The sequence below is a fragment of the Haemorhous mexicanus genome, chromosome 6 (genome assembly GCF_027477595.1).
Source record: "Haemorhous mexicanus isolate bHaeMex1 chromosome 6, bHaeMex1.pri, whole genome shotgun sequence".
Classification (NCBI taxonomy): Eukaryota; Metazoa; Chordata; class Aves; order Passeriformes; family Fringillidae; genus Haemorhous; species Haemorhous mexicanus.
In genome coordinates, this window is record NC_082346.1 from 20,360,989 (window position 1) to 20,384,609 (window position 23,621).

Here is a 23,621-nt window from a genome sequence, read left to right on the forward strand (position 1 = left end):
AGTGTTCCCTAAGCCTAAAGCAGCCACAGCAAACTGCCATTGTCATCCTCTTCCCAAAGCTGCTCCACTGAGAGCCAGACTAGGCACAGCTAGAACTGGAGACGTCTGCCTGACACCCTCTGCAAGGATGAGATTCCAACATGCTGAGTGGGAGCAGAACAGAGCAAAGAAGCAGCATGCACTTTTGTTTCAAGAAAAAGGAGGTAACCTTTAGTGTTGGACAACACTAGTTTTGCAGTAAGGATGCAGAAGACACGTTTGCCTGAGGGTGGCAGCGTGATTGCACAGATGCCATTAGAAAAAAGGCTCAACTACAACAGAGCTGACAGGCAAACCCTTCTGACTCCATAGAAATCCCGGACTATACCTGCACACCCCACTCTCTGGTTCACTGCTTCCAAGCAATGCTGATTAACATTCCTCAGTAAAGTTCAGCTGCCACTTCTTTAGATTTGCCTGAACCTCCTGTAGCCCAAGTGTAACTACTCTCCAGCCTCCTGCAAAGCCCAAAAGAGCCCAAAGCCACAGGCTGAAGCCACCAGCTGCCTGCAGGCACATGCAGCAGCAGCTTTAGGGGATGGTTCATAGACTGGGGTGCCCACTTCCATTCCTTTATCATGTCATCCTGTGCACAGGGCCCCTCACTCACATGATTCGACAATCAGCTTTGTGACCCTTGCCAGGGATTCATCTCACCCACATGCTGCAGACAATTCACAACTATTGTGTGTGCTGGCAGGTCAGTTACTGACTTTTTGATTTCTCAATATTTAAGTTGTTGAGGTTTTTTTAACATCCCTGCCCATCTCCATCATCCACTCCATGAGACTACTAGATCTCAGAGAAGCGAACACTAGAAAAAATTTAGGAGGAAGGCAAAACATGGATTTTGCACCTTGCACACAGTAACATTGCCTTGTGCCAGGCCCATCAGTTTATTTTGTGGCAAATACAGTCACCACAGGCATGCTAAGAATCATGCATTTCTGTTTCAAAACCGTTTCCCAAGTTCAAATCCAACCCAATTTAACCTCTCACCTCATCCGCAATCCCCCTTTAGAGCCACACTTTTCTGGGGAAGAGGTAGGAATTAAATTTCCTCATCTCATATTTCTTCCCCACCTTTTCCCATGAGAAGTTATCTCTCAGTGTGCCAGGGCAGCTGCACATTCCAGGAACCCTGATGTTGTACACAGTTTTGGAATGGTGAGATTTTTTCCTGATGCACACTGACCTTAATTAGCCCCCAAAGAGGGGTAAGGCAAGAGCCACTGCTATGGTCCCACCAGCTGGAGGCAAAAAAAGCCCTGGCAGCAGCTGCTGAGCAAATACCAAACCATTACTGATTCTGTCACTTCTCTGAAGGGCTGGATAACACTGGACATCTCCTCCAGGTCATTTCCCTGACCAACATGCTTGCACAAGACAAAACCAGCCAAGCTGTGTATTATGCAGGAGCAAAACTGACCTCACTTTTAGGACACAGGTAGCAATAAGAGCAGATTTGATGCTGTGCTCTGACAGACAGAGGCACTTTGGTCAGATCACTTATGGTAAATCAGGGCACATATTTTATAATAGTTCTCCCTCTCACTTTTGACTGTGTAGTTTGCAAAATCCCTGCCCTTTAATGTGTTCATTAACCTGTGTAGACAAGGGAAGCCAAGTTCAACCAGGACACCCTTAAAGCATGGCTGCAATATCCAGAAATGCTGCAGCTCTGCACAGCTTTCATGTATTTTCATTTCCAATATGCAAACACAGAGGGATAGATTGCTCTTGAGCAGCCTTAGACACAATTCAAAGAGAGCTCTGGCGTGCAGCAGAGCATTATTGTCAAAGAAAGGACAGGAAGAATTCCATGGAAAAGAGGGCCACTATCTACACCACTAGTTAAAGCCCTGCAGAAAGTGTCAGGAACATGGGAGAGGGACTACACTCATGACTTTTATCCTGGGCCGAACTTCTTTCCACATGCAGACAGCTGGAGCCTCAGTGACAGAAAGTGTTGTACCATGCAGCCATGAGAACACTCTGCTAAGCCAGCAAGCCCTTCCCCAGACTGTATATATTACTATATGTTAAATCCACTAGTCTTCAGGACATTTATAGTCGACTGCATGCAGCAGTGGAAAGAAGGCCTATCCACTGCTGGAAGTTGTTAATTTGGGACTTTCTTGTGTCTCTTCAGATAAATGCTGCCAGCAGGCACGCAATAATATTGGCAAAACCTACTCATTAGTATGTAATTTAACGAAGGACCATCTTAGAATCTTACTTACCACTCCACGAAAGGTTGGAGGTATCAGCCCACAGTAGACAGGGATAAAGGCGCTGCAGATACAGGCCTGAGGGAGAAAGAGATCCAGAATGTAAGAATCAGATCAAAGCCTACTGAAACTATTACTGTTCTCAGAACACCATGCTGGCATGTGCAGACTCCAGTAATTATACTCCAGTACTAAGGACATCTGGAGAGCAAGGCAAAACAAAACTGCACGTAGCTCCTGCCCAGCCCTCTGCGGTAAGAGTCCATTCACCTGGATCAGTTCCTCCTTGGAATTGAAGTCTGACAATATCACGTTTTCCCCATCAGAGACCCGTGTCAGGGAAATACCCAAACGTCCTGCTGCAATCTCATGCCCATTGTCTGGCACCACCTTGGACACGGACATCCGAATGGTTTTCACCAGGTTGAAAGAGGGGTGGAGTGGGCCCAAGAACCTCTTCCGGGCTTCTTTTGACGCCCGAATAATGCTGGCACCGGCCTCACCTGCAACGAGACAAATGCACCATGAAATGCTACCAAAACCATCTCCTTTACAAAACTAGGCACAGGAAAGCCTCATTCCCTGCCCTCCCCAGAGGTTTCTCCCCACTGGTTAATGCACAGCTCAAACCAAGAGGTTATTTACAGGGGATGTTAGAGAAGTCATGGAAGTTTTCTGTCTTGGCCCTCACACACCCCCATCACAAGGAACCACCCTCCTCTTACTTATGTTTTATGAAGTCAAGGAAGATCATGTGCATCTGACTATTTCTCACACTAAGGCCTCACACTGTTTTTTAGATCCTGTTGCACTAGCCACTGCAGGGCTGGTGAAAACAGACTCAGAAAGAAAACAAGGCTGATACTTCAACAGTTCTGAGCTTATGGATAAACCCACTTCAAAACCTATTCCAGTAAAACTTTTCTAGTAAGCATCTTTTTCCTGACAGGAAAACGAATCATCAGCCAGTAAGCAGAAGTGCCAGAACAGGAAAACTGGTGCTTTCCAGCTAAGTGATCCCAACTCTACTGTGAGTGTCAGCTACATCTCAAGAGAGCAAGAGGGACTAATGCTCCATTAGGGAATCAGACACTTAGTTCCTCCTGCAGAGCCTCTGGCGTCCCATCCCTTCCATATCGAATTCCACAGCACTAAACTAGGCCCTGATGGCAAGCAGGACTTGTGAAGGAATGCTTGCTTTACCCTTTCACACAGTGACCCAGATGGGTTTGACATCCCAGCTGCACAAAAGGGAAGGTATCTACTAAGCCCATTATTTCAGTCACTCAGAGCTCCATCTGGCAAGCACATCAGAGCTCTCCAATAAGAAAAAAGGGATAGAAGGAAACAAAAATACAAAACAAGAGCATCCAGTATGTTCCCCTTTCCACTGACTGACTGCTGCCTCCACACATATCCAGCCATGATGAGATACAATAGTTCCTCTAAGTACTAGCTACTCACTGCATTCCAAGGAGTGTCAGGACCATACAAGTGAGAAGAATGTGAGGGGGAGAATTAGAGAAACGAGGAAAAAAGAAGCATGCTTTTACAAATGAAGCCTCCTCTCCAATCAAACTGAAGGTCATTTCCTGGAAAAGGATGAAAGACTACCAGTTTAAGCCAACTTGAAATCCCCTCATTTCGCTCTCCCACTCAGTTTCTCAATTGCAAAAACAAGGCAGAAGAATGAAAGAACTCAAGTTAGACCCAGGTTAATAAATACAATGGAGATAAGAGCAACAACCCTCAATGCTATGTTGACACATCCCAATCTTTTGCAATACACGTGTGCCAGCAACATGTTTTCCATCAATGCAGCCTGGGAACGTGATTCTGGGCTTAGGAAACCCACCAACATCAGTAGCTCAAGCACGCAGAGAACTGGACCCTTGAACATGACCAGAGATTCTGAGGTCAGGATTTTAGGCACTGTGAGGTAGCAACTTAGCAGAAAAGCCAAAGTTCCCCCTCTGAAGCAATTTTTAGCCCTGTAATCCCAGTCTTCTGTCCTAGAGCAATGTTTAGCAGTCTAATTCTGATCTTATTTACTCAATTAGCAGTAAGCCATTGAGCCTAGCCTGTTTCAGATAGTGGCCACATGGTTCCACATCCTTTCCAACAGGGAAGAAGTCAGCTCCACAGAAGTACACTTTATAATCACTGAGACATTAGCACTCAAAATGCTCCCTAAAACATCTTCATGTCTGTCAAGGGGAGGAAAAACACCAAAAGAAACTGCAATCAAGCAAAAACAGAAGGAATCCCAGCCCAGCACCTTAGTCACACAACCTCGTAAAGGAAAATCCTCTGCACTGAGTGCCTTGCAGGGAATTGTTGGCTTGGTTGAAACCCCTATGGAGTGGGGGTGAGTGTTGAGCATGCAGCTGAGGGGAGACCCCTGGGTGCAAAAGCTGTACTGGGGAAGAGCGTGGATTATCGAGGAGATGGTGCTTGCTTAGGGAACGATGCTTTCAGGCTTGGCATCTCAGTGTGCAGAAAGATGTGACAGCAATGCTGAAAACAACTGCAACTAAATGGAGCTTATGACTGTTTGAACAAAAAATGTGAGTTGGAAGGGGTTTGGATTTTTTTTTTTAAGAAAAACAGGAGAGCAAATTCCTGTCTATGCCAGGAAACAGCATTTGAGGGGAGCCTCGAGTTGCAGCTGCCTGCTCTATCAGTGTTTTATACCCAGAAGGGCAAAGTGAGAGTATTGCCAATTAGCAAGTTCATTCTTTAAATACTTTCTGGGGTTTTTTTTGTTTTGTTTTTATTCATTTTATACATGTGTGCATACATGCATACCCACAGGAGCTTTGAGGCACTTCTGTTTAAAGACATCTGTGATTCTGTTTGACTTGCTGAATCACTTGCACCAAAGCTAGATGTGGAATTCCTCTGTAGGAAAGCACGGGCACAGGGTGACCTGCAGTACCACCAGCTTTCTGGGAAATAAGGCCAGCTGAGGGGTCAGCCAAAGAAGCCAGGTTTATGTAGCAAGATCCATGACACATGACAAGTCCTCTTGGAAATATATTTGGGAGAGAAAAGAAGTGACAGTGTTTTAATCCTGTTACTGCCAGAAGTGCTATTCCAGGAAAACCGGCTCAAATTCTGTTTGCAGTCCATCAGAGGGAGCAGCTGAATTTGAGGCAGTCAAGAGAGAACTCCTACAGGGGTCAGCCAACAGCTCTTGATTATTTCTAGGACTAGTCCAGTGCCAGATGCAGCCCTTAGGAAAGACTCTCATTGTTTTTTAGGGATCTAATGATTCAGGACACAGAGTGACGTGAAAAAGTTGAATTAAATTTATATTTCCTTATTGAGGTACATGCCATGGGGCAGAGGCAACCCCTAGCAGTTAGCAGTGTTTGCTGTGAAAACAATTCATTCTTCTTACCCCAACCAATTAATTCAACGTCGTTCCCTGTAAAGATTTACTAAGCCAATATTCTTCAAAAATGTTGCATTTATATATGTGGAATATTTAATTTTCATTAGAAAACCTACATTCCTCTTTACGCCCACCCCCATCACTGCCCCACTGGGTGTTGTTATACATAAACCCAAGTACAGCTGGGCTGTTGTCCTTATCTGAATTTCAGCTGTGATGACGCAAAGGAGCATCACACAGTTGTGTCCTGAAACACCCTAACATGTCCCTTGCCAGAAAAGACAGGGACACTGTTGCTCCCTGCTCTACTGATTTGTCATCTGCAGTGGCTACAAGGGGCAAGGTAGTGACACCCATGGGAAAAGCCTGAAGGCAGCTGCTAGCTCACACTTCATTTTTAAGCTGTATCAATCCAGCCTCACATTAGCTTATTGACATAGGGTTAGATTGCTCCCTTTAACAACTGACTTTCGTATCTATCAGTCATGCTCAACTCCAAAAGAACCCAACACTAAGTCTCTACTGCCTGGCATCCCCTAAACTCTAACCTGAAAAGCATTCAAGCGGCACATGCTATTTATAACTGTAAACAAACACCCCAGCAGAGCAGCCTGCTGTTCCTCTGCCTCTAGGACAGCAGAGCAGAAGATGGGTCACCTAAAACTGTTGTCAGCCAGGTAGCTGGGGAGACCCTTAACTGCTGCTAAGAGCTCTGGGGTGAAACAGAAAGGCTACTCCAAACCTGTGCAGTACATGAGGACGAGGACCATCGCAAAGCCTAAACACTGCTCGACAGGAGGGGTGACAAGTGGAGAAGAAGGGTCCCTTCAGACCCACATCAGCAACAGCACGGCTTTGGCACCAAGGGCACCATGATGGTCTCCTGTTAAACCACATGTTAGACCATATTGGTATCCATTTGCCAGCCAGTAAAATCACAGATGACCCATGAAGTATTTCAAATGGAAAAAAGTGCCTAAGACACAGACAAAAATAGGAGCAGAGCAAGCTAAATAGGGGGAAGGGCATTCTGAATATTCAGCCCTGCAGCTCACCCATGACACTGCAGGTCTCTGTGGGAAAGCTCTGTGTCAGCACAAAGATGACCTGTGCCAGGGACATTCCCACTCCCTGCCTAGTGCAACAGTAAATAGGATATAAGCCTAAAGGAAAAGTTCTCCAACAGGAATGAAGAGCAAAGGACAGCACAGAGAGCTGGTGGATGTAGAGGCAGCACTCTGTCCTTGCTGGCAGGAAGCACAGAGAGGTCACACCCCAGACTGCAGATGTCATAACTTGCCTGGACTAGTGGGGCAGGCAGGAAACTGCAGATCCTCACTAAACCTGCTTCCCAATCAACACCAACAAATGGACTCCTTGCTATACATCAGCAACACTCCTCCCTCCTCATTCCCATTACCCAGCTAAGGCTCCAACTGGCCCAACACACCAACAGCTTTGAAAGGAAGCCAAGTAGCAGAAGAAAGCACAGGTACTTTTGCTATTTCCCCAGGCCCTGGACAGCCCTATGCCTTGCTCAGTTTGGAATCACTTGACAAAGCTATTTTGACTGTAAGATTTTCAGGACAGGAGTCCTGCCAGCCCTGTGTACTATAACCAGGAACCTCATTCCAGAACTCCTTAAGTTCTGCTCAGCTCTCTGTTCCAGGAACGTTTGTGTGATACTCAGAATGTATGTCCCTTTTAAGAGTTCCCAGCTAAAATCTTCACATTTTGCTTTCAATGCAGGTGGTCGCTGAACACTGCTGGAATTGTCATTATCCCACTGCTAGAACCCAGTCTGGATGTAAATTTAGGAATAGGGTGAGCCAGAAGAAATTTATTAGCATGATCTTCCCCAACATTAAATTAATCTCATCTCATCTTTACCCGTCTCTTGCTATTTCAGCTGTTCTGTGCCACATATGTGCAAGAGCTAAAAGTCAGTTCTGACAATGAGCAGAGGTTTCAGGAGAGCTGTTCCATGTTCTTCCAGGGCACATCCTTAAGCTGCTTCAGCTCAGCAAGCACAGCTCCTGCACTTGCTTCTTTTCTAAGTACCAAGAGTAAGCAATGCACATGCTTTCCTGCCTGGCCTCTCCCAGGAGATGATATAGTCCTAATTACAACACACTCCTGTCACCAGCCCAAAAGAAACCCACAAAGCTATAAACAGAATTTTTCAAACTGACATCTAGAAAATAATTAACAGAGAACATTATTGGACTTTTCCTCACGGGTAGTTCAGATAGATCACCATGAAGCGCCCGTTTGTTCATCCCAAGGAGCAGTGCACAGCAATGTGCCAGTGACCCAACAATACCCCCAATTCTTGTGGGCAGTGACCTCAGTTTGTGAAAGATCCCACTGCTTGGGTAGACTTCTGTTCCACTTTCCACACTCATGCGGAATCAACCTGATTTCCACTTATTGTCTCAAGAGAGCAAAGACCAGCCAGCAATTCAGCCAAGCTAAACAAAGGCCAGCTTGTCCTGAATGGGAACCTGACCCAAGATGTTCTCTGACGGTCCATCAGAGAGGCTGAAGAGATGTCAAAGGGGGCCTCAAAGACAAATCCATGCCAGCAGGAAATAAAGAGCAATGTTTTACAACCTGCCTTATTAGAAATGCTCAGGTGATAGTGTACCCCATTGCAGGTGACAGCTCTTTAACTTCCATCTAAAATCCTGGACAGACACCTAAAAGCACTGGCTGTGGAAAGCATATCCTCCACTGGCCAGAAGTTGTAAAACTGCTATTTGACACAAATAAAAAACACCCATTTTCAAACATTGGAGGCTGGGGGATGGCAGCTAGCAGTGAAGTCTTCAAAAGCACCAACTCTTTTCTCATCTGTGCACATCCTCCTGTAAGCCAGTTCGATTGAGAAACACCATGTACCAGAACAAGCTGTTCCTCTGGGACTTCCCTAATTTTTGTTGTTCTGATGTATATTTTTTATTTAATTTCAGGTATTCACTCAATCCTCCTCTCCAACTATTTTGCTATCAGTTAAGAAACAGTTCAGCTTACTTGGCTCCAGATAAGACATACAGGAAGGAAACTTCTATTTTTGCTTTTGGTGATACCTAGGAGGTAAACACAACTCCCCCCACAACCACACCCACTCAGTTCACAGACAGTCCTACTGCTTGACCAGCTGTTCCCTGTGGCAAGATCAGGGGCTCTGTGCAGGGATTTAACCTCAGAGTTCAACAAACAAACAATTTTGTAAAGTAGAGTTCTTGGAAAGCCTGGTTACCCGGGGTACATAATGGTGTTTCTCCCCCTTTGCTCGGGAATGAGAGGCACTGACACCTACTGGAGCAACTCCTAGGGATCAACGTTAGACTACAGTCAGCAACACCTATTCTGACCTTACAGGTAGGGCAAGTGCAAACACCAAGAGAAACAGACAGCTTTTCAAGTAAGGCCAGCTCTTGCAGCCAGAGGCAGATGCTAAAAGAAGGGCTCAGCCCACAATACCTTCTGGTTCAGATTCTTCACACTCAGCATTGCTTAGACCAGACACAAAATGCTTAGCCCAAGACACACTGTGCAGCAGGAGGGCTACATGAATTCAGATCATTTGCAACTGCTTCAGAACCAGAAGCCTCCTTCTTAACAGGTTTGTCCCAAGATGTTTGCTTTTCTATTTCAACTTTGAGCGGGGGGGGGGGGGGGGGGGGGAAGCTGTCAGTTATGCTACCTGTTTAAATAAAGCCAAACCAAAAGGAGACATTTTTCCCATCTGAGCCAAAAGATATGGTTACTGCACTCTATGAGGAACATAAGATGAAGATCTGCTTTTAAATTGCCAGGGTTTTTACCTCTTGCACAGAGCAGCTCACGAGGCAGCGCACAGTGACTGCCACATGCCCATCCATCAGCTGGTACCTGCAGGGTAGGAGCCTCCTGCGAGCCCAAGTGCGGAAGCACCACTCATACCTCACCTTAAGGCCCGTTGTTCTGCTTTGCACAGAAGCAAACAGGAAGAGCAGGCATAAGAACTCATAGGCTTGATGAGGTCTCTAGCTAAATTTCTGCCCTGGACTTGAAGTGTTGGCACACCAAAACCTCACTAGAACTACTGTTCTGCAAGCTGAGACTCGCTTGTTTCTGCGGTCAGGACGGGAGCACTTATTTCTACAACACAAACCCGAAAACAGGGCAGCTGCCGCTGTGAAACAATCGATAGGAAGGGCAGGAGGCAGCTCAGTGCAGGCAGCCAGCCTGGATCGCTCTGCCACAACCACAACAGCAACACCCACTAGTCTAATCTTTCCCCACTGTAATGCCCTAATACAAGGCTTAACGCTGCATTTCTGTTCATAGCATTAGAGAAATTAAATGACATGAAAAGGAAAAGCTGCTCAGGACTCCAGGCAAGCTGAACTGAAAGCCATGTTCCATCTTCATCCACGCATCAATCCCTACCAATGCTCTAGTGCAATTCAGACAGCATGGGATGACAAGAAAAGGGGATGCACAGAGTAGACAAGGTGCAGCTCAGATCCTTGCTGTTCACTTTGGGCCAAGTAATACTGAGTTTGAAGCAATTTTTTCAAAAACAAGTACTTATCCAGAGAAAGCTAGTGGAGGGGAGAAAGGTAATTTCTCATTACAACATGGGTTTTGGTCTCTTTCTTCTCTGGTCTGCCCAGAGGGAGAAGTGGTGGCTTCTGTCGCTATCAGCCCTGCAGAAAGCTTTCTTGTGTGCTCTCAGGGGGCAATTGTTTCACGTTCAGAGATGACACCAGAGACACGGCTGGCTCTGTTGCACAGCAGCCCATCTTCCTCCCTGTCCTTTCCACTGTACAATTGTGTGACTGCTAAAACCCTAACACAGATGAGAGGAACAGCCCTGCCACCCTCCCACTGGCTCTCAGCCTGCATCATGCCCAGCTCTCATGCTCACAAGGCTCACCAACCGCTCCAATCCACACAAGACCCTCCCTGTGCACCTGTGAGGGCACTGCCTGCTGGGCCTGCTTTGCCCTTCCTTCTCAGGCAGGTCAAGTGTCACCTTACACCCCAAACTCTTCCCCAGTGGCCCTGGCACAAGCAGGGCAGACTCCAGCAAGAAGTGAGAATCAAAAGCTCAGTTTCCAAAGCAGTTGGCACTTTGGTCTAGAATGATTCTCATTTTCCTGGAGCAGCAACAGGCAGATCACAAGGTCAGGATGCATACCTTGAGAACCACGGCAAGAAAATCTAGAAACTGATGCTACCTTTCTCCCAGAGACATCAGCAGTGGACCCCCAGCCAAAACATGACTGAGGTTCTGAAAACTACTGCATGAGCAGGACAGGAGCTGCTCACAGAGGGTTGCACAGACCCCAGCAGGTGAAAAGCCTCTGCTCACCCCTTCCTGCAGGGCTGAGCACACAAAGAAGAACAGCAAGAGACAGATGTTCAGATGAACATTTGACACATGACCTCTTCTGTGTGCAAAAGTATGGCTAGTAGTTAAATGCTTCCCTTAAAGATTATTTTACCAATCCTGCAATGTAAGAACACTAGGATAGATAAATCAGTGTAAATCTCTGTGCTGACAACCCACTCTGAAACAGGACTCCAAGTTTTTCCATGCATGGCATAACTATGGCAGCCTGAATCCACACTCTGCCTTCATAATAGACTGGAATTATTTTTTTTTTTGCCAGGCCCAGCACTGAATCAACAGCATTGAATGCAGCCAGGAAGACTGGCCCTTGTAATTAACATATGCAAAGGGATTCCTGATTCATTTACACCCTCAGATGTCACCTCCTCTACTTCAGGATGCTAAACTAGATAATCCAGAGGAGTGGCAAACCAAGAGATTGCCAGAACCTCCAATGTTACAATGATATTCAATCCTTTAAATCCTAAGCCTAAAAAAGGCCTCCAAAACCAATATCCATCCAAACTTCAGCGTATGAAGAGGAAGAGAATGGTTCATTCTCAGAAGAAATCCTACAGGCACAGCACAGCTAAAACCTTGGGAAACAGTGGCAGAAGACACTTCATGAAGCTTGCAGGTTCCAAAGGCCTTGTCAGGCAGAAGTCATCATTGGGGATTTGGCCTTTATCTGTACCAGAAGGCACAACCAGCTCAGTTCTGGGACAGTGCCAGAGGGCAGCACAAAGCCCTGGGCTCTAACAATGCTACCAGCTCCCACACCTGATGTAACAAACTGCACCATGGATCAGCAGAACCACAGGGACAGGATCAGGCCTGCCATGAGCAGCTGTTGTATCACAGGTGACAAAAACTCTCTCCTCCATTCCTCTGGCCTTCATTGCTACAAATGGCAGGACTACAACAATCTCCAGCAACATTTCTACACTCCCAGGCTCACTAATTGCCTCTATCCTATGCGCTCCTTGGAAAGGATTTTCTACTGCCTCAGACTCTACCACTTCAAGGATGCATTCTGCCTTTTCCCGGGGACATGGACTTATTTAGGGCCTTCATGGAATCATTTCCTCTACCCCTCCTTTTCACTAGCTCTCACTCTACTTGCTTGACAAGGCACAAAGCCCAAGGCAAATACATAGGCTCTGCTGACTACCACATAATTGAAGACACATCCTGACTTTCACCTCAAGTCCCAAGTACACTTAGCAGAAACAAAGAGAATAAGTATGAGACCTGGGCAATAAAAGTGGAGAAGTGGTGGCCACTTTGGAATTCAGCCACGAGTAGGGTTTATATTGCAAAGGGCAAGGTGAACAGGAGTCACCCACTCACACTGCTCCTTGGAGTAAGATGTTTGAGCTTTTGCAAAGGTCCTGTAATTAGAAGGCCCACCCATTCCCATCTCCAGAAAGAAGGAATGCTGACTAATTACAATTTCCAGCCCTTGCATGGTCCTCTTCAAGTTCAGTGGAAACCAAGCACAGAAGAGGTGGAAATCCTCTCCAGCCAAGCCAGGGAGCATTTAATCTGTGCTTCATGGAGGGCACAGAGGGAAACATGAAGAAACAGAGTGAGCAGGGGCCCAACATCTGAGTACAATCCCAAGCTCATTGCACTGGAAGGTAACACAACCCCCCCAACAGACAGGAAACAAGCACCACCACCAGCTACTGGACATGCAAGCAGCAGCAGGAGTTTGGAAGTGAATGACACAGCAAGACATTTGAGGAAAGATTTTTGATTTATCAGGACTAAACTTCCAAACACAATCAGTAAGTGGACATAGGACCCTAAAGAACATACAACATACAAAGTCTCCTACTTTACATGGAGGACTTGCAGTTGCCTTGAAGAGTTTGCAGAGCTAAGAGGCAGAAAGAAGTGGAAGAGCTCAGACATGCTGCAAGTTCAAGAGATGTGCTGAACCTACAGGTCAGAAAGATGACCAAAGACCTCTTGTGCTGCTGCCAGTGACACTGCACAGCTGCTGCCATGGCTGACGGCAAGGCTGGGCACTGAGCTGCTCTGCACACCTGCTGTCTATGTGGGGTGCCAAAAGAACAAACACACGCCTTGCTAGGACTGTTTTTTGCTAGAAGTGGCTCCTTGGCTTCCCTTGCACTCATCCAACGAGATGCCTGCAAGAGCACATTTCCTTCCAGAAGCTTTCTTGTTAGAGCCAGGCAGACAGCAGGAACAGGCTCCTTCCCTCCCATCAAGAGGTCCTACAGGGTGCTCTGGCTGCCAGCTTACTCTTCTGGACACCTGATCCCACAGCCCTGTGACTGCTGAGGGCACTGATCCAGGCTCAGCAGCTTCTCCACCAAGCCAGTGAATATTTCTGTCTATGTCAACACAGAACATCTCCCCTCTACCTCTATTTCCACCACAGAAAAAAGCTTTACCATTTCCAAGAAGCACCAGAAGGGCCCCCATTAATTATATCCATATTTCAATGTAAGTACATAAAGGTGTCTCTCCTTCCTGGGCTGGGGCTATTGACCTCAACAACTTTTTCTCCAGGGAGAGCCTCTGCAGGAGGTACAAGTGCCCATCACCTGTGCAAAGAGGGACCTAACTACTGAGACACCACAGATGCTACAAAACTTTCCTTTATGTCTCTGTGGAGACCCATTGCTCTCTTCACACAGCCACAGAAGACAGCATCACATATACTTCCCCTAGGATAAGCATCCTGATTCATGCTTTGGCCAGCATACACTGGCATTGCTCTGCGGATTCCATAGACTCTAAGCTGGTTTATTTCCCTCCGTCAAATCTAGGATTTGGTGTTAAGATTACACAAACACAGAGAAAGTAAATCTCCATGACCAGTTCTTAAGCCTTTGTATGCACATAATCAAATTGCAGAAGCACAACATTTAAGATGTTGATATTGCTAATTATCTAATTATCTCAGTTTCAAAAGGTTTTGTTCACTGGGATTTTTTTTTCTTTTTTTTTTTTTTTTTTTTTTTTTGCTCCTGCTACACAATGGAAAAGTCTCTACAGTTCAGCAACACATTTCCTGGTGGTCACATGGTAACAGCTGACAAGCAAACCCAAATGTCAAATAACTTATGTCATCTCACGTCAAGACTGAGACAGAGTCCTGATTAAGACAGCAATTTAAAATAATTAAATTTTAAAATGCTGTAAACAACCCAGGAAGTGCTCTCCAAAGAGCATCCCAAACAATGCTACTCAATCTAGCAACATATGGCATCCTTGCTTTATTTTTAGTACTAAAAGCATCTCCTCAGCTTGCTTTTTCATTTTCTGTTGATCTTGTCATGCTTAAGGAGAATAGCTAACTTCCACAGATGGAGTTTGATAGCCAGCTTTGCATTTGACAGCAGAACCCACCCCTTCCCACCAAAATAGAAGCAATTCAGCAGTTCCAACCCACTCTCAGATAGGGCTGTCTAGGACAGCATTCACATGTCACGCAGACAGCTGAGATGATGTTGGTTAACCATGAGTCAGAGGGACTTAGTACCAGCTCAAAGACAGCTTTTTAGTGAATACAGCTTCACATCCCATCATTTATTCACGCTGCTATGCTTCCAAAGCAAGCACAACAAACCCCATACAGCTCACCAAAGTGAGATGATTCCAGACCTTACCAAAAAAACATTCCCTACTCAGTATTAGGGATGAAAGAATCCTACAGTAGCTGCACTTGAGCATTCCTCCTGACTGAAAAAGGATGGTCTCACCATGTGGCATAAGCCAGTTTCTCATCCATGCCGGTGACTTTCAGATTTATACAGACAGGTGACCATCCTCAAAGCTCCACAGCTAGAATTTATGAAAAGCTGCAGGTCTGGAGGTACACACAAAGAGGAGAGAGCAATGCCAGCATGAGAACTTTCCACTTGCTTGGCTTATAAAGGTGCATTTCCTGGCATGCTGGACTCCAAGAGCCCCAAGAGATGGTATAGGCATTACAGAGGCTATTTTCTAGAATATACTTGGGGCAAGAAGCTGTTCGTGCCACAACACCACACTATGCACAATCAAGTAACTTGTAAACACAGGAGACTGCCCAATGCACCTTGACAGCCATACAGATTTATGCTAATGGAAAAATTGCACTGCTTTTTCATGCCAGCAAACAAAAGAATCTCAAAGCTGGAGAGAGAGCACTTCAGATGCAGGGCAACATCACCGTTGTAACCTTGAACAACAAATCCAAGATCCGTACAACTTAATGGTAAAGTGCTTAACCAGAGCTAGGCAAGGTCATATCAGACTGTAAATACCTCTTGATCTCTTATATAAATATAAGGTGCCCTGCCTAAGTAATATGCACACCCAATGTTCTTCTCTTTGGTATTCTCAAGCACACTTTTGAAGCCCACAGCGTGCTCTGAAAGCCACAGATCACTTGGTCAGGGCTTTCAGTTCAGTGTCAGCCCCTAGCAAAGCCTTCCTGTCCTACACAAATGATGACAGTGAGGTCTCAACTAACGGAGAAGGCAGAATGAGTTCACAGGCAAGCTGATGCAGATGAACAGATACAAAGGCCAAAGGGAAAAAGCTGGAAAAGAAATCACTAAGGGGGATCTTATTCTCTGAAGTCAAGAAAGATTTCTGCCCTCTCTGATCAGGGTCTCAAAAGATGGGACTCACGGAAAAACCCCCAAGAAAGAGGTTTTTCCACTCCTCCTCTGCAAGTATTTGTATCTGCACAGTAGTGTCTTCTTGAATTCACTGGCATGAGGACACTATCTACACACAGTCAAATAAGCAAGGCTTCTTTCTGCAAAATTTCCCCTTTGTCATTCATCAAGAGACACTATTTAGCATTCCAGTTTCATGGATAGGGCAACTGACAGTGCAGAGCAGCAGTTACCATAGGATTCAAAGCCCATGGGCTACCACCTGCTCTCAGCAGCACAAGAAGCACAAGTACTCAGGACCCTGTAAGAGCCTGTAGGAGAATGAACTGCTCTCCTAGTTCAGGCCTAGCTGTACCTTCTGCCCTGTCCTCTTTTACCCCAATGATTTCATTCTAACCTCTGGACCCCTACCTGGAAGCTGCACTGTCAGAAGGGTTTATGACACAAACACGGTACGGCCATGTACCCCATGTGCTTTTACTTTCAGAAGTCAACTCTGTTGCCTTAGAGCTGCTCTCTACTCAAGATACATGTCAGTCATGCAGGTGAGTCAGAAGAAAACAATCCCAGAGAAGTCAAATGGAAGACAGAACTGGAACACCCAAGACCCAAGCCCTGGTTAGCTTTAAAGAGCACGGTTTGCCCTCCTTCAGGAGGTAGGTGAATGCTGCCCAGAAGGTGGCCCCTAACCCAGTCCTCTTACACTCCCACTGTACCTCACAGGGAGTGGGAAAGCCTATTCTGATTCACAGAAAGCTCTCTACCAGGCTGGATGCCTCCCTCAGGGCAGTGGATGCTCTGGACATATAAATAGCCAGGACAAAGTAAACCAGATAACAGGATTGCTCAGCACTCAGGATGGCGTCTGAGCAAGGCAAAAGATTTGGGCACTACCGTCAGCCTGTCTCACACTTGTGCCACGCCTTTGAGTAGCAGAGGGATCACACAGTTAGGGAACTAATTGGGGAGTCACCTCTTCAACAGAAGCAACAGCAATTAAACAACTAAATCCCTGGCAGCTACCTGCAAATGGATCCCTACACAAGAAAGGATTAGGGATTATTATCCCTTGTCCACAGTAAAAGTTGGCACCAAGGTTCACTACAGCCTTTGAGATCTCAGATTGGGGTCTGAACAGCTGTTAAGAGCTCCAGAAGTTACTGTTGGATTTCACTGGGCATTTCTGTAAACAAAATGCTCAGGAAGGGAAACTTCAAACCTAACTACACAGAAAATACTAACTTTTGCTGCATGAGGGCTACATCTCAGAAAGCAGGGCTGTGGAAAAACACCTGTCAAGATGAGAGAACTTAAAGGAATAAACAGCTCTGGCTGCCCTTAGCTCTAGGAGAGGCTCTTAATTCTCTGAGACTAAACAGATACCCGATTCTCTCACACCACAATCTCCTTTCAAGCTAAAGAAATTTTTCTGCATTTGTTATTCTCAACATAAAAGCTTCCAAGCACTGACTCTAACACGTGTTTGTTAGCTTCCTCCCATATATAAAACAACAAAAAAAGCCAGGAGGCACCACAGACCATTTTCTTCAGCTGCTCCCCAGGCACAGGGACACATTGCATACACTGTGTGCTTACTTCAGAAATAACTTTTTAAGGTTATTCTATAACTTGAAAACAGAGATAAAATCTAGCTAAACTGGAGATCTAGCTCTTGCAAAGGGCAAGAGAATTCCTCAGTGCCCAAGATCCCAAGGAATAACACTCTTCCAGAAACAAACACGCACACTGAAAGCTGTGCTCCTCAGAGATGCTGCCCAGCTCCCATCTGCACACACAAACTCCAGGTCTCCATCTCCAGCCGCTTCACTTCCCTTTCACAGCCACCAAAGGCTAGTGACCACACGGCAAGAGGCTCCTGTCCCCACCAAACCCACACCCAAGCAAGGTAAACACAGACACCGAGCGCAACAAGTCCACGCTATACATGTCCGTGTGGGTGGATGTCAGAACCAGGAGCCCTGTGCCGACCTCCCACCATCAGGGCCTCCCTGACCTCAGACACCCGTCAGGGACCGGGGCGGGGGGAAAGGCCTTAAAAACAAAGCGCCGCTCGCACTTCGGGAGGAGGCGGGCGCAGCGCTATTTACACGCACATACATATATACACCCACATCCCCTCGCTGTTGCTCTAATTAACAAATTAGCAGTAACGAAGGGAACAGGCGAAGGAGCGCCGGGCTCGGCCCGCGCTTACCGAGGCAGGCGCCGCTGACGAGGACGGTGGCGGTGAGCGCCCCGGCCGAGGCGCCGTACACCTTTTTGGCGTTGGCGACCAGGAACGGGGCATGTTCCTGCAGGCAGCTGGCCACGCCGATGTGGTAGATCCCCAGGAAGCCGCAGCCGGCGAAGGAGATATTCCAGGTGGAGTCCGGCAGGAACATGGCCTCCGCGCCCCGCTGGAGGCGGAGGGTGCCGGGGGGAAGCAGCAGCAGCCGCGACGGAGAAGTGAAGCCGCGGGTCTCTTCCCTCACCGCCTCGGGACGGGCGGGACAGCCGGGAAGCGCAGCCGCCGAGGACGCGATTACAGAACACGGCAGACCTTGCCGCTGGGACAGCGGCCCCGGCGGCCAATTTTATACGCCGCGGCCCGGCCCTCGGGCCCGCCCCCGACATGGCCGCCGCCCCTCGGCAGCCGAGGCGCGGGCGGGACCGCCCGGCCCCTCCTGCCAACCCTTCCTCCGGTGAACCCCTCTCCCGGCCCCGCCGGGCCCGACAGCCCTGCCAGCGCCGCCCTGAAGCGGCAAGGGCCAAGACAGCTTCTCCGAGGGAGAGTGTTGCGGCTGCTCGCAGCACCCCAAACCTCGCCCTGTCCCGGGGCAGCAGGCTGTCCTTTCCTCGCAGAGCATCCTGATTCTTGGCACCTGCTCCAAGTCCTTGGGGTTTCCTTTGTTGTTCAGGGATCGGGCAAGAAACGTGAGAGAACAGGAAAAGCTTTCCCCTTTTACAAAAAGCTGAGGGTCAGAAGGAGGCAAGTCTTGTCACAACAATAGGGCAATAAATGGGAAAAATGTAATCCCCCTGTCCCCCTTCAAAACTAATAAAATCATTGGAAGGGACCCACAAAAATCGAGTCCAGCTCCTGGACCTGCACAGAACGTCTCCAAGAGTCACACCATGTGCCCAAGAGTATTGTCCAAACACTTCCTAAACTCTTGTTAAGGCTTGTGTTGTGACCACTTCCCTGAGGAACCTGTCCCAGTCCTCAACCTCCCTCTGGGGAAGGAACCTTTTCCTAATACCAGCCTAAACCTACCCTGACACAGTTTCAGGCCATTCCCTCCAGTCCTGTCACTGCTCACCAGAGAGGAGAGATCAGTGTCTGCCTTTTCCCTTCCATTTATGAGGAAGTTGTAAACTGTTGTACACAAATCACCAAAACACACACCTTACCTTTCCTAAACTTTTCTCAACGTTTTTTTCTCCACATGCCTCTAAGCTCAGCAAAATGCTTACATTTAGTCAGGGCAACTGTGATTTTCAGCAGTACTTCCACACAAGGTCACCACAGAGCAGCACTGGGTGAGAGGCCAGTGCTAGTTGATCATCAAAATAGATTTCAGAAGCTGAAAAGATCCCCTTGCCATAAACAATACAGACTACAGACATCCAAAACATTAGGTAAGTATGAAAGTTTTACAGAGACATCAAAAAGATCAGCATAACAAGCGAAAGAGCTACTCTACTCAAAGCTAGGAAGCAAGATCAGCAGGCAGGAGGTTTGAGGGATACAAAACAAAAAGCATAAATTTTTAATTGAACCAACACAGGGCAAAAAGCACTTTCTACCAAAGTTTAAAAAACTACTTCATTAATTTTGGCATAAAGCAATTTGCATTTGTTTTCCTATAACTGGTCAGAAGTTTCTCACTTGGATAGTGTTATATGTGTACTTAACAGTTCTTTCACCATTTAGGCTAGTAGAGGCCATCCAAGTAGCCCCTCTTCCTGTTCCTTCTACTCCAAGCATCCTTTCAAATGATATGAAGGAGGCTGATATCCTCCCTAAAGAGTGGCCATCCAGATTGTAAGAACAGCTGTTTAATGCCTCCATCTACTGCCTCACAGTCACATGATGGAAGCTACATTCAGCAGGTAACCCTTGCATAAGTCCAATATTTGAGTTCAAGTTAGACATCATACTCCAGCCTCTACAGACAGAGCACTTTTTCATTGTGTTTGCCCTTTGCTTTCATCAGACAGGCAGAAGTACAGCTTTATCTTCCTTTCAGGTCCTGCCCCCAAGGCCACCTCACCTAGCTGCCAGGAACTCCCCTTTATACATATTAACATCCTGGAGTACATAAAGAATTAACCCTGCTTACCTTAATCCTCTCTCTCTCTCTCTCTCCCTCTCCCCACCCTTCTCTCCCTTCCTCTCATACCTCTAGTTGCTTCTATAATTTCCTTCCTCCTTTGCATTTGATGTGGTTACTCAACCCCTGTCAGCCCTCATCTCCACCTGGAGAGGTGAGCCCTGGCACACCTGAGCCATGACTTTTACAGGCCCTTGACACCAAGGCCATCATGGAGCTTCCACCCCCTGCTTCTGAAGAGGCAGAAAGGTATTTTCATGTAGTCAACCCCAAAAGAAACATTGTGTCTTGCCTTTTCCAGAACAGGGATTGTTCTGCAGAGGAACTGGTCACTGGGCTGTGAATTGAGCAGAAGTCTGTGGCAAAGCTGACCACTGAGCCTTGTCTGCAGATACCTCCCAAACACTTGTAACCACAAGAACATCTTCATTCTGGAGCCACTGCTGCTCCCTCCTTTTCCAGCATTTCACAAGCCTTAATGTTCCTAGCACGTCTGGAAAATAGAAACAACAATGCTGCGACAATGCTGGAGTTAGTTTCACTTGATTTCCCAACAGCAATCTCATCCTGAGTTGTTTACACCACTCTGCCTTGGCCCTCAAGGTTACTTATTTGAGGAGGTTAATGCTGCCCTGTTGAAACTGGTCAATGAAACAAACCATGTGAACACTAATCTCTTGTGGAGTGCTGCCTGGGTACTGGCACTAGAAAGCTGACAAACAACTGTGCTTTTCTCAAAAATAAATTAACCCCCAAAACTAATCTCTTTCCCCCCAGTAAGAAAGTGCTACAGTTCTGCTATTGCTCACAATGCAGCAGTAAGCCAGATCAGTGAGATTTACAAGGCAGCTTTTCCTGCGTGTTAAACTCAACTGAAACTCTTCAAATCCACTCGTGCCCCTGCAAGTTGAGATGCCACAGAGACAGCTTCACATGCAATCTCTCCTTGTTGTGTTTATTTTCTAGCCTGATGAATGGTGCGGTGTTAGTACCTGCAAGATAACAACATACAGGCTAACAATCTCTGCTTTTTCAGGCAAGACCTTGTGGTTTTGCCAGCCGTTGGGAATTCAAAGGAAGACCAAAGGCAGCCTGTTACAATGCTGATTTCAGAATGTTACTTTAGTAACATTGCTGTCCGTAGTCAGCAAGAAAAGCACACCAGTCACGAAGCTCAACCCAAGTACCCTCAACATCACTGGAAAGCTGGAGTTAAATGTCTTTTCCTTACCTGTTTGTGTATGTCAGGTCCTTCCATGGCAGACTCTTGGCACTTGCTTCATAGGAGCATGTCCTGAGGCAGAGGAGCAGTCCTGCTCCTTTGGGACTGAATTTTTCTTCTAGGAAAGGTTCTACAACCATCTCTGCACCTACGTAAGTCAAGCCTACTGAGTTCAGCAGGCCTGCCTGCATATATCAGCTTGCAAAACTGGGCCTTGGTAGTAAGAGTGAAACCAGTTGAGAGTGGCCCCAGGGAGCCATTGCTTATTGCTTTCCAAGTAGTGGAGATGCCTTGTCCCTTTCCCTGCCCCATGGTGTTTGTAAGGAATGATGTTCAGTGAGACCTGATTTGAGACAGCATGGCACTTTTGTACCAGTGAGGAAAGCCTGCACATTTCAACGTCAAGCCTATGACTAAATCACTCTCCCCTGCTGTCAATTTGGTAATGATCAGTTACTAGTGTAACCTCCAGGCACAAGACTATCCCTCCCTTTCCCTTCAATGCCCTTGAGCCCATCTTTTATGAAAAATTCAGGAAAAATCTTCTCTAGCTAAAATTGATTCTGTAAGGGGGACAAACTAGGCCACAAGTCCAAGTATTAGCAGGCACTAGTCTCCTCTGAGAGAACCACGGAATACAATAATTCCATCCCACTAGTACCCTTGCCTTTGATAAGTCTGAAAGGGCATCACTGAGAATTGAAAATTCAGAACAGTGACTCCAGAGCAGAAGCAGGGATCCCATCTCCTTCACAGCTGAAGCTCATTGAAATCAGAACAGAGTGATCTCCATGCAGAGCACCAAACAAGTGTGCAATAGACTTCCAGGCACATCACTGCTCCTGTACAAAGCTACCTGGTGGCAACAGTTTCATAAATAGGTAAGGAAGGGGGAAGTAAACTTAATAGCCTTGATTTTGTATTCAGAAGAAATGTCACTATGCAGAGGTTTTAACAAATTCTGCATAGTGTGTGTGAAATCTTGGAGCAGAGCTGAGCCATGCCCTGACCTTCTCAAGAAAAACCCTACCAGGTGGTTGTTACATTGACTCCTTGTGGCACTGTGATGAGAGCTCTATTTTCAGTGCTTTCCCTGAGAGCTGCCCCCAGAAGTTTCTTCTCAGAACAGTTTACCAAGGAGCTGTCCTTTTGCTCAGAGCAGGTTAACTGACAGTTTTCATGAAAATCATGCATTTTTGCAAAGGAATTTAAAGGTTGTAAGAGGACACCCACCACAGGATCAGGCCCATTATTCAAGGTTAAAAGGTCATATGAAGAAGATAAAAACAGGATGAAAAAATAAGTTAGTCTAGGTGTAGTTGTACTCCTCCCCTCATCACAGTAGCCAGCAACTGGCACCACAGGTTTGTTTCATCCCACGAGCGTGGGCACAGCAAACCCATCGAATAGCTCAGTGCCATTCAAATAAATTCCTTTGTGCATGGAAAAACCCTACTGAGTGGTGTGCCAGGGCAATCCCTTCCTGTGTAAACACTGATGGTGCTCTTGAAGCAGGAAAGCAAGGCACTACTGGGGAGGGGGGAGGCAGGAGGCAGCTTCCAGTAAAACTACATCCAAAACCCACTCTTTTTCAGTGACCTGAAATGGAGAAATCACCAAGAAAAGCACCAAAGCCCCCCTGCTCCCAGAGCTGAACCACTGCCATTATGGATCTGACAGAGAACTACGGTGAACAATTGAATGGTTTCCATTACTACCAAAAGACCAGGCTGGCACTTAAGAGACAAAGTAGATGAAAGGTATTGGCACTGTTTTACTGTACATTTTTCTGGCACCAGGGAGAGAAGGGCAGTAAGGGTTAGTTGCTTAAATCATGGCCATTTTGAAGCTCTAACTTCCAACTGCTCTCTTGCTTGGCTGTGAAGTATTGGGTTTTCTCTCAGTACACCAGAGAGATGAAATAGTTTTTCCTACTTGGATTTCACCCATCTCTAGTCCCAGAATTATTTTCCATGCCTTGTCCAATGACTCATATGAACACAGCTGTATCAGCAATCGCCTTTTTTCCCCAAAAACAACTACACTAGAAAAGCTCCTCAGTATACATGCTGCAGGGATTTCTTTTTGACTCTATCTGTCCAGACTTTATCTAAACAGAAGATCATCACACATGAGATTTGTACTCTGCCTACCTACACTGACAGATGAAGGCTGCCACAAGAAGCCACATTAAGTTGCCTGCCAAAACCATCTTCTAGCAGTAGACAAATAAAGCAAAATTCACCTTTATCTCAAGCTGATAAGTTCTTGGCATGCCAGAGATGTTTCAGTTCTCCAAAAACACTATTCTCATTTCTTTGTTTAAATCAAGGTACGAATTACGTCCTGATAGCCCAGAACAGCCATTC

General features: G+C 46.5%; 1 protein-coding gene across 1 annotated transcript in view; it reads right to left on the reverse strand.

Moving 5' to 3' along the window:
• PNPLA2 (patatin like phospholipase domain containing 2) overlaps window positions 1-18,287 on the reverse strand; it is a 29,219-nt gene extending 10,932 nt beyond the window's left edge. Inside the window, exons 1-3 of the mRNA XM_059849141.1 lie at window positions 17,912-18,287; window positions 2,541-2,773; window positions 2,283-2,348 (exon numbers count right to left, since the gene is read on the reverse strand). Coding sequence (XP_059705124.1) covers window positions 2,283-2,348; window positions 2,541-2,773; window positions 17,912-18,098 — 486 coding nt within the window. The 5' untranslated portion in view covers window positions 18,099-18,287. The remainder of the gene's footprint in view (window positions 1-2,282; window positions 2,349-2,540; window positions 2,774-17,911) is intronic.
• Between the last annotated feature and the right edge of the window lie 5,334 nt (window positions 18,288-23,621).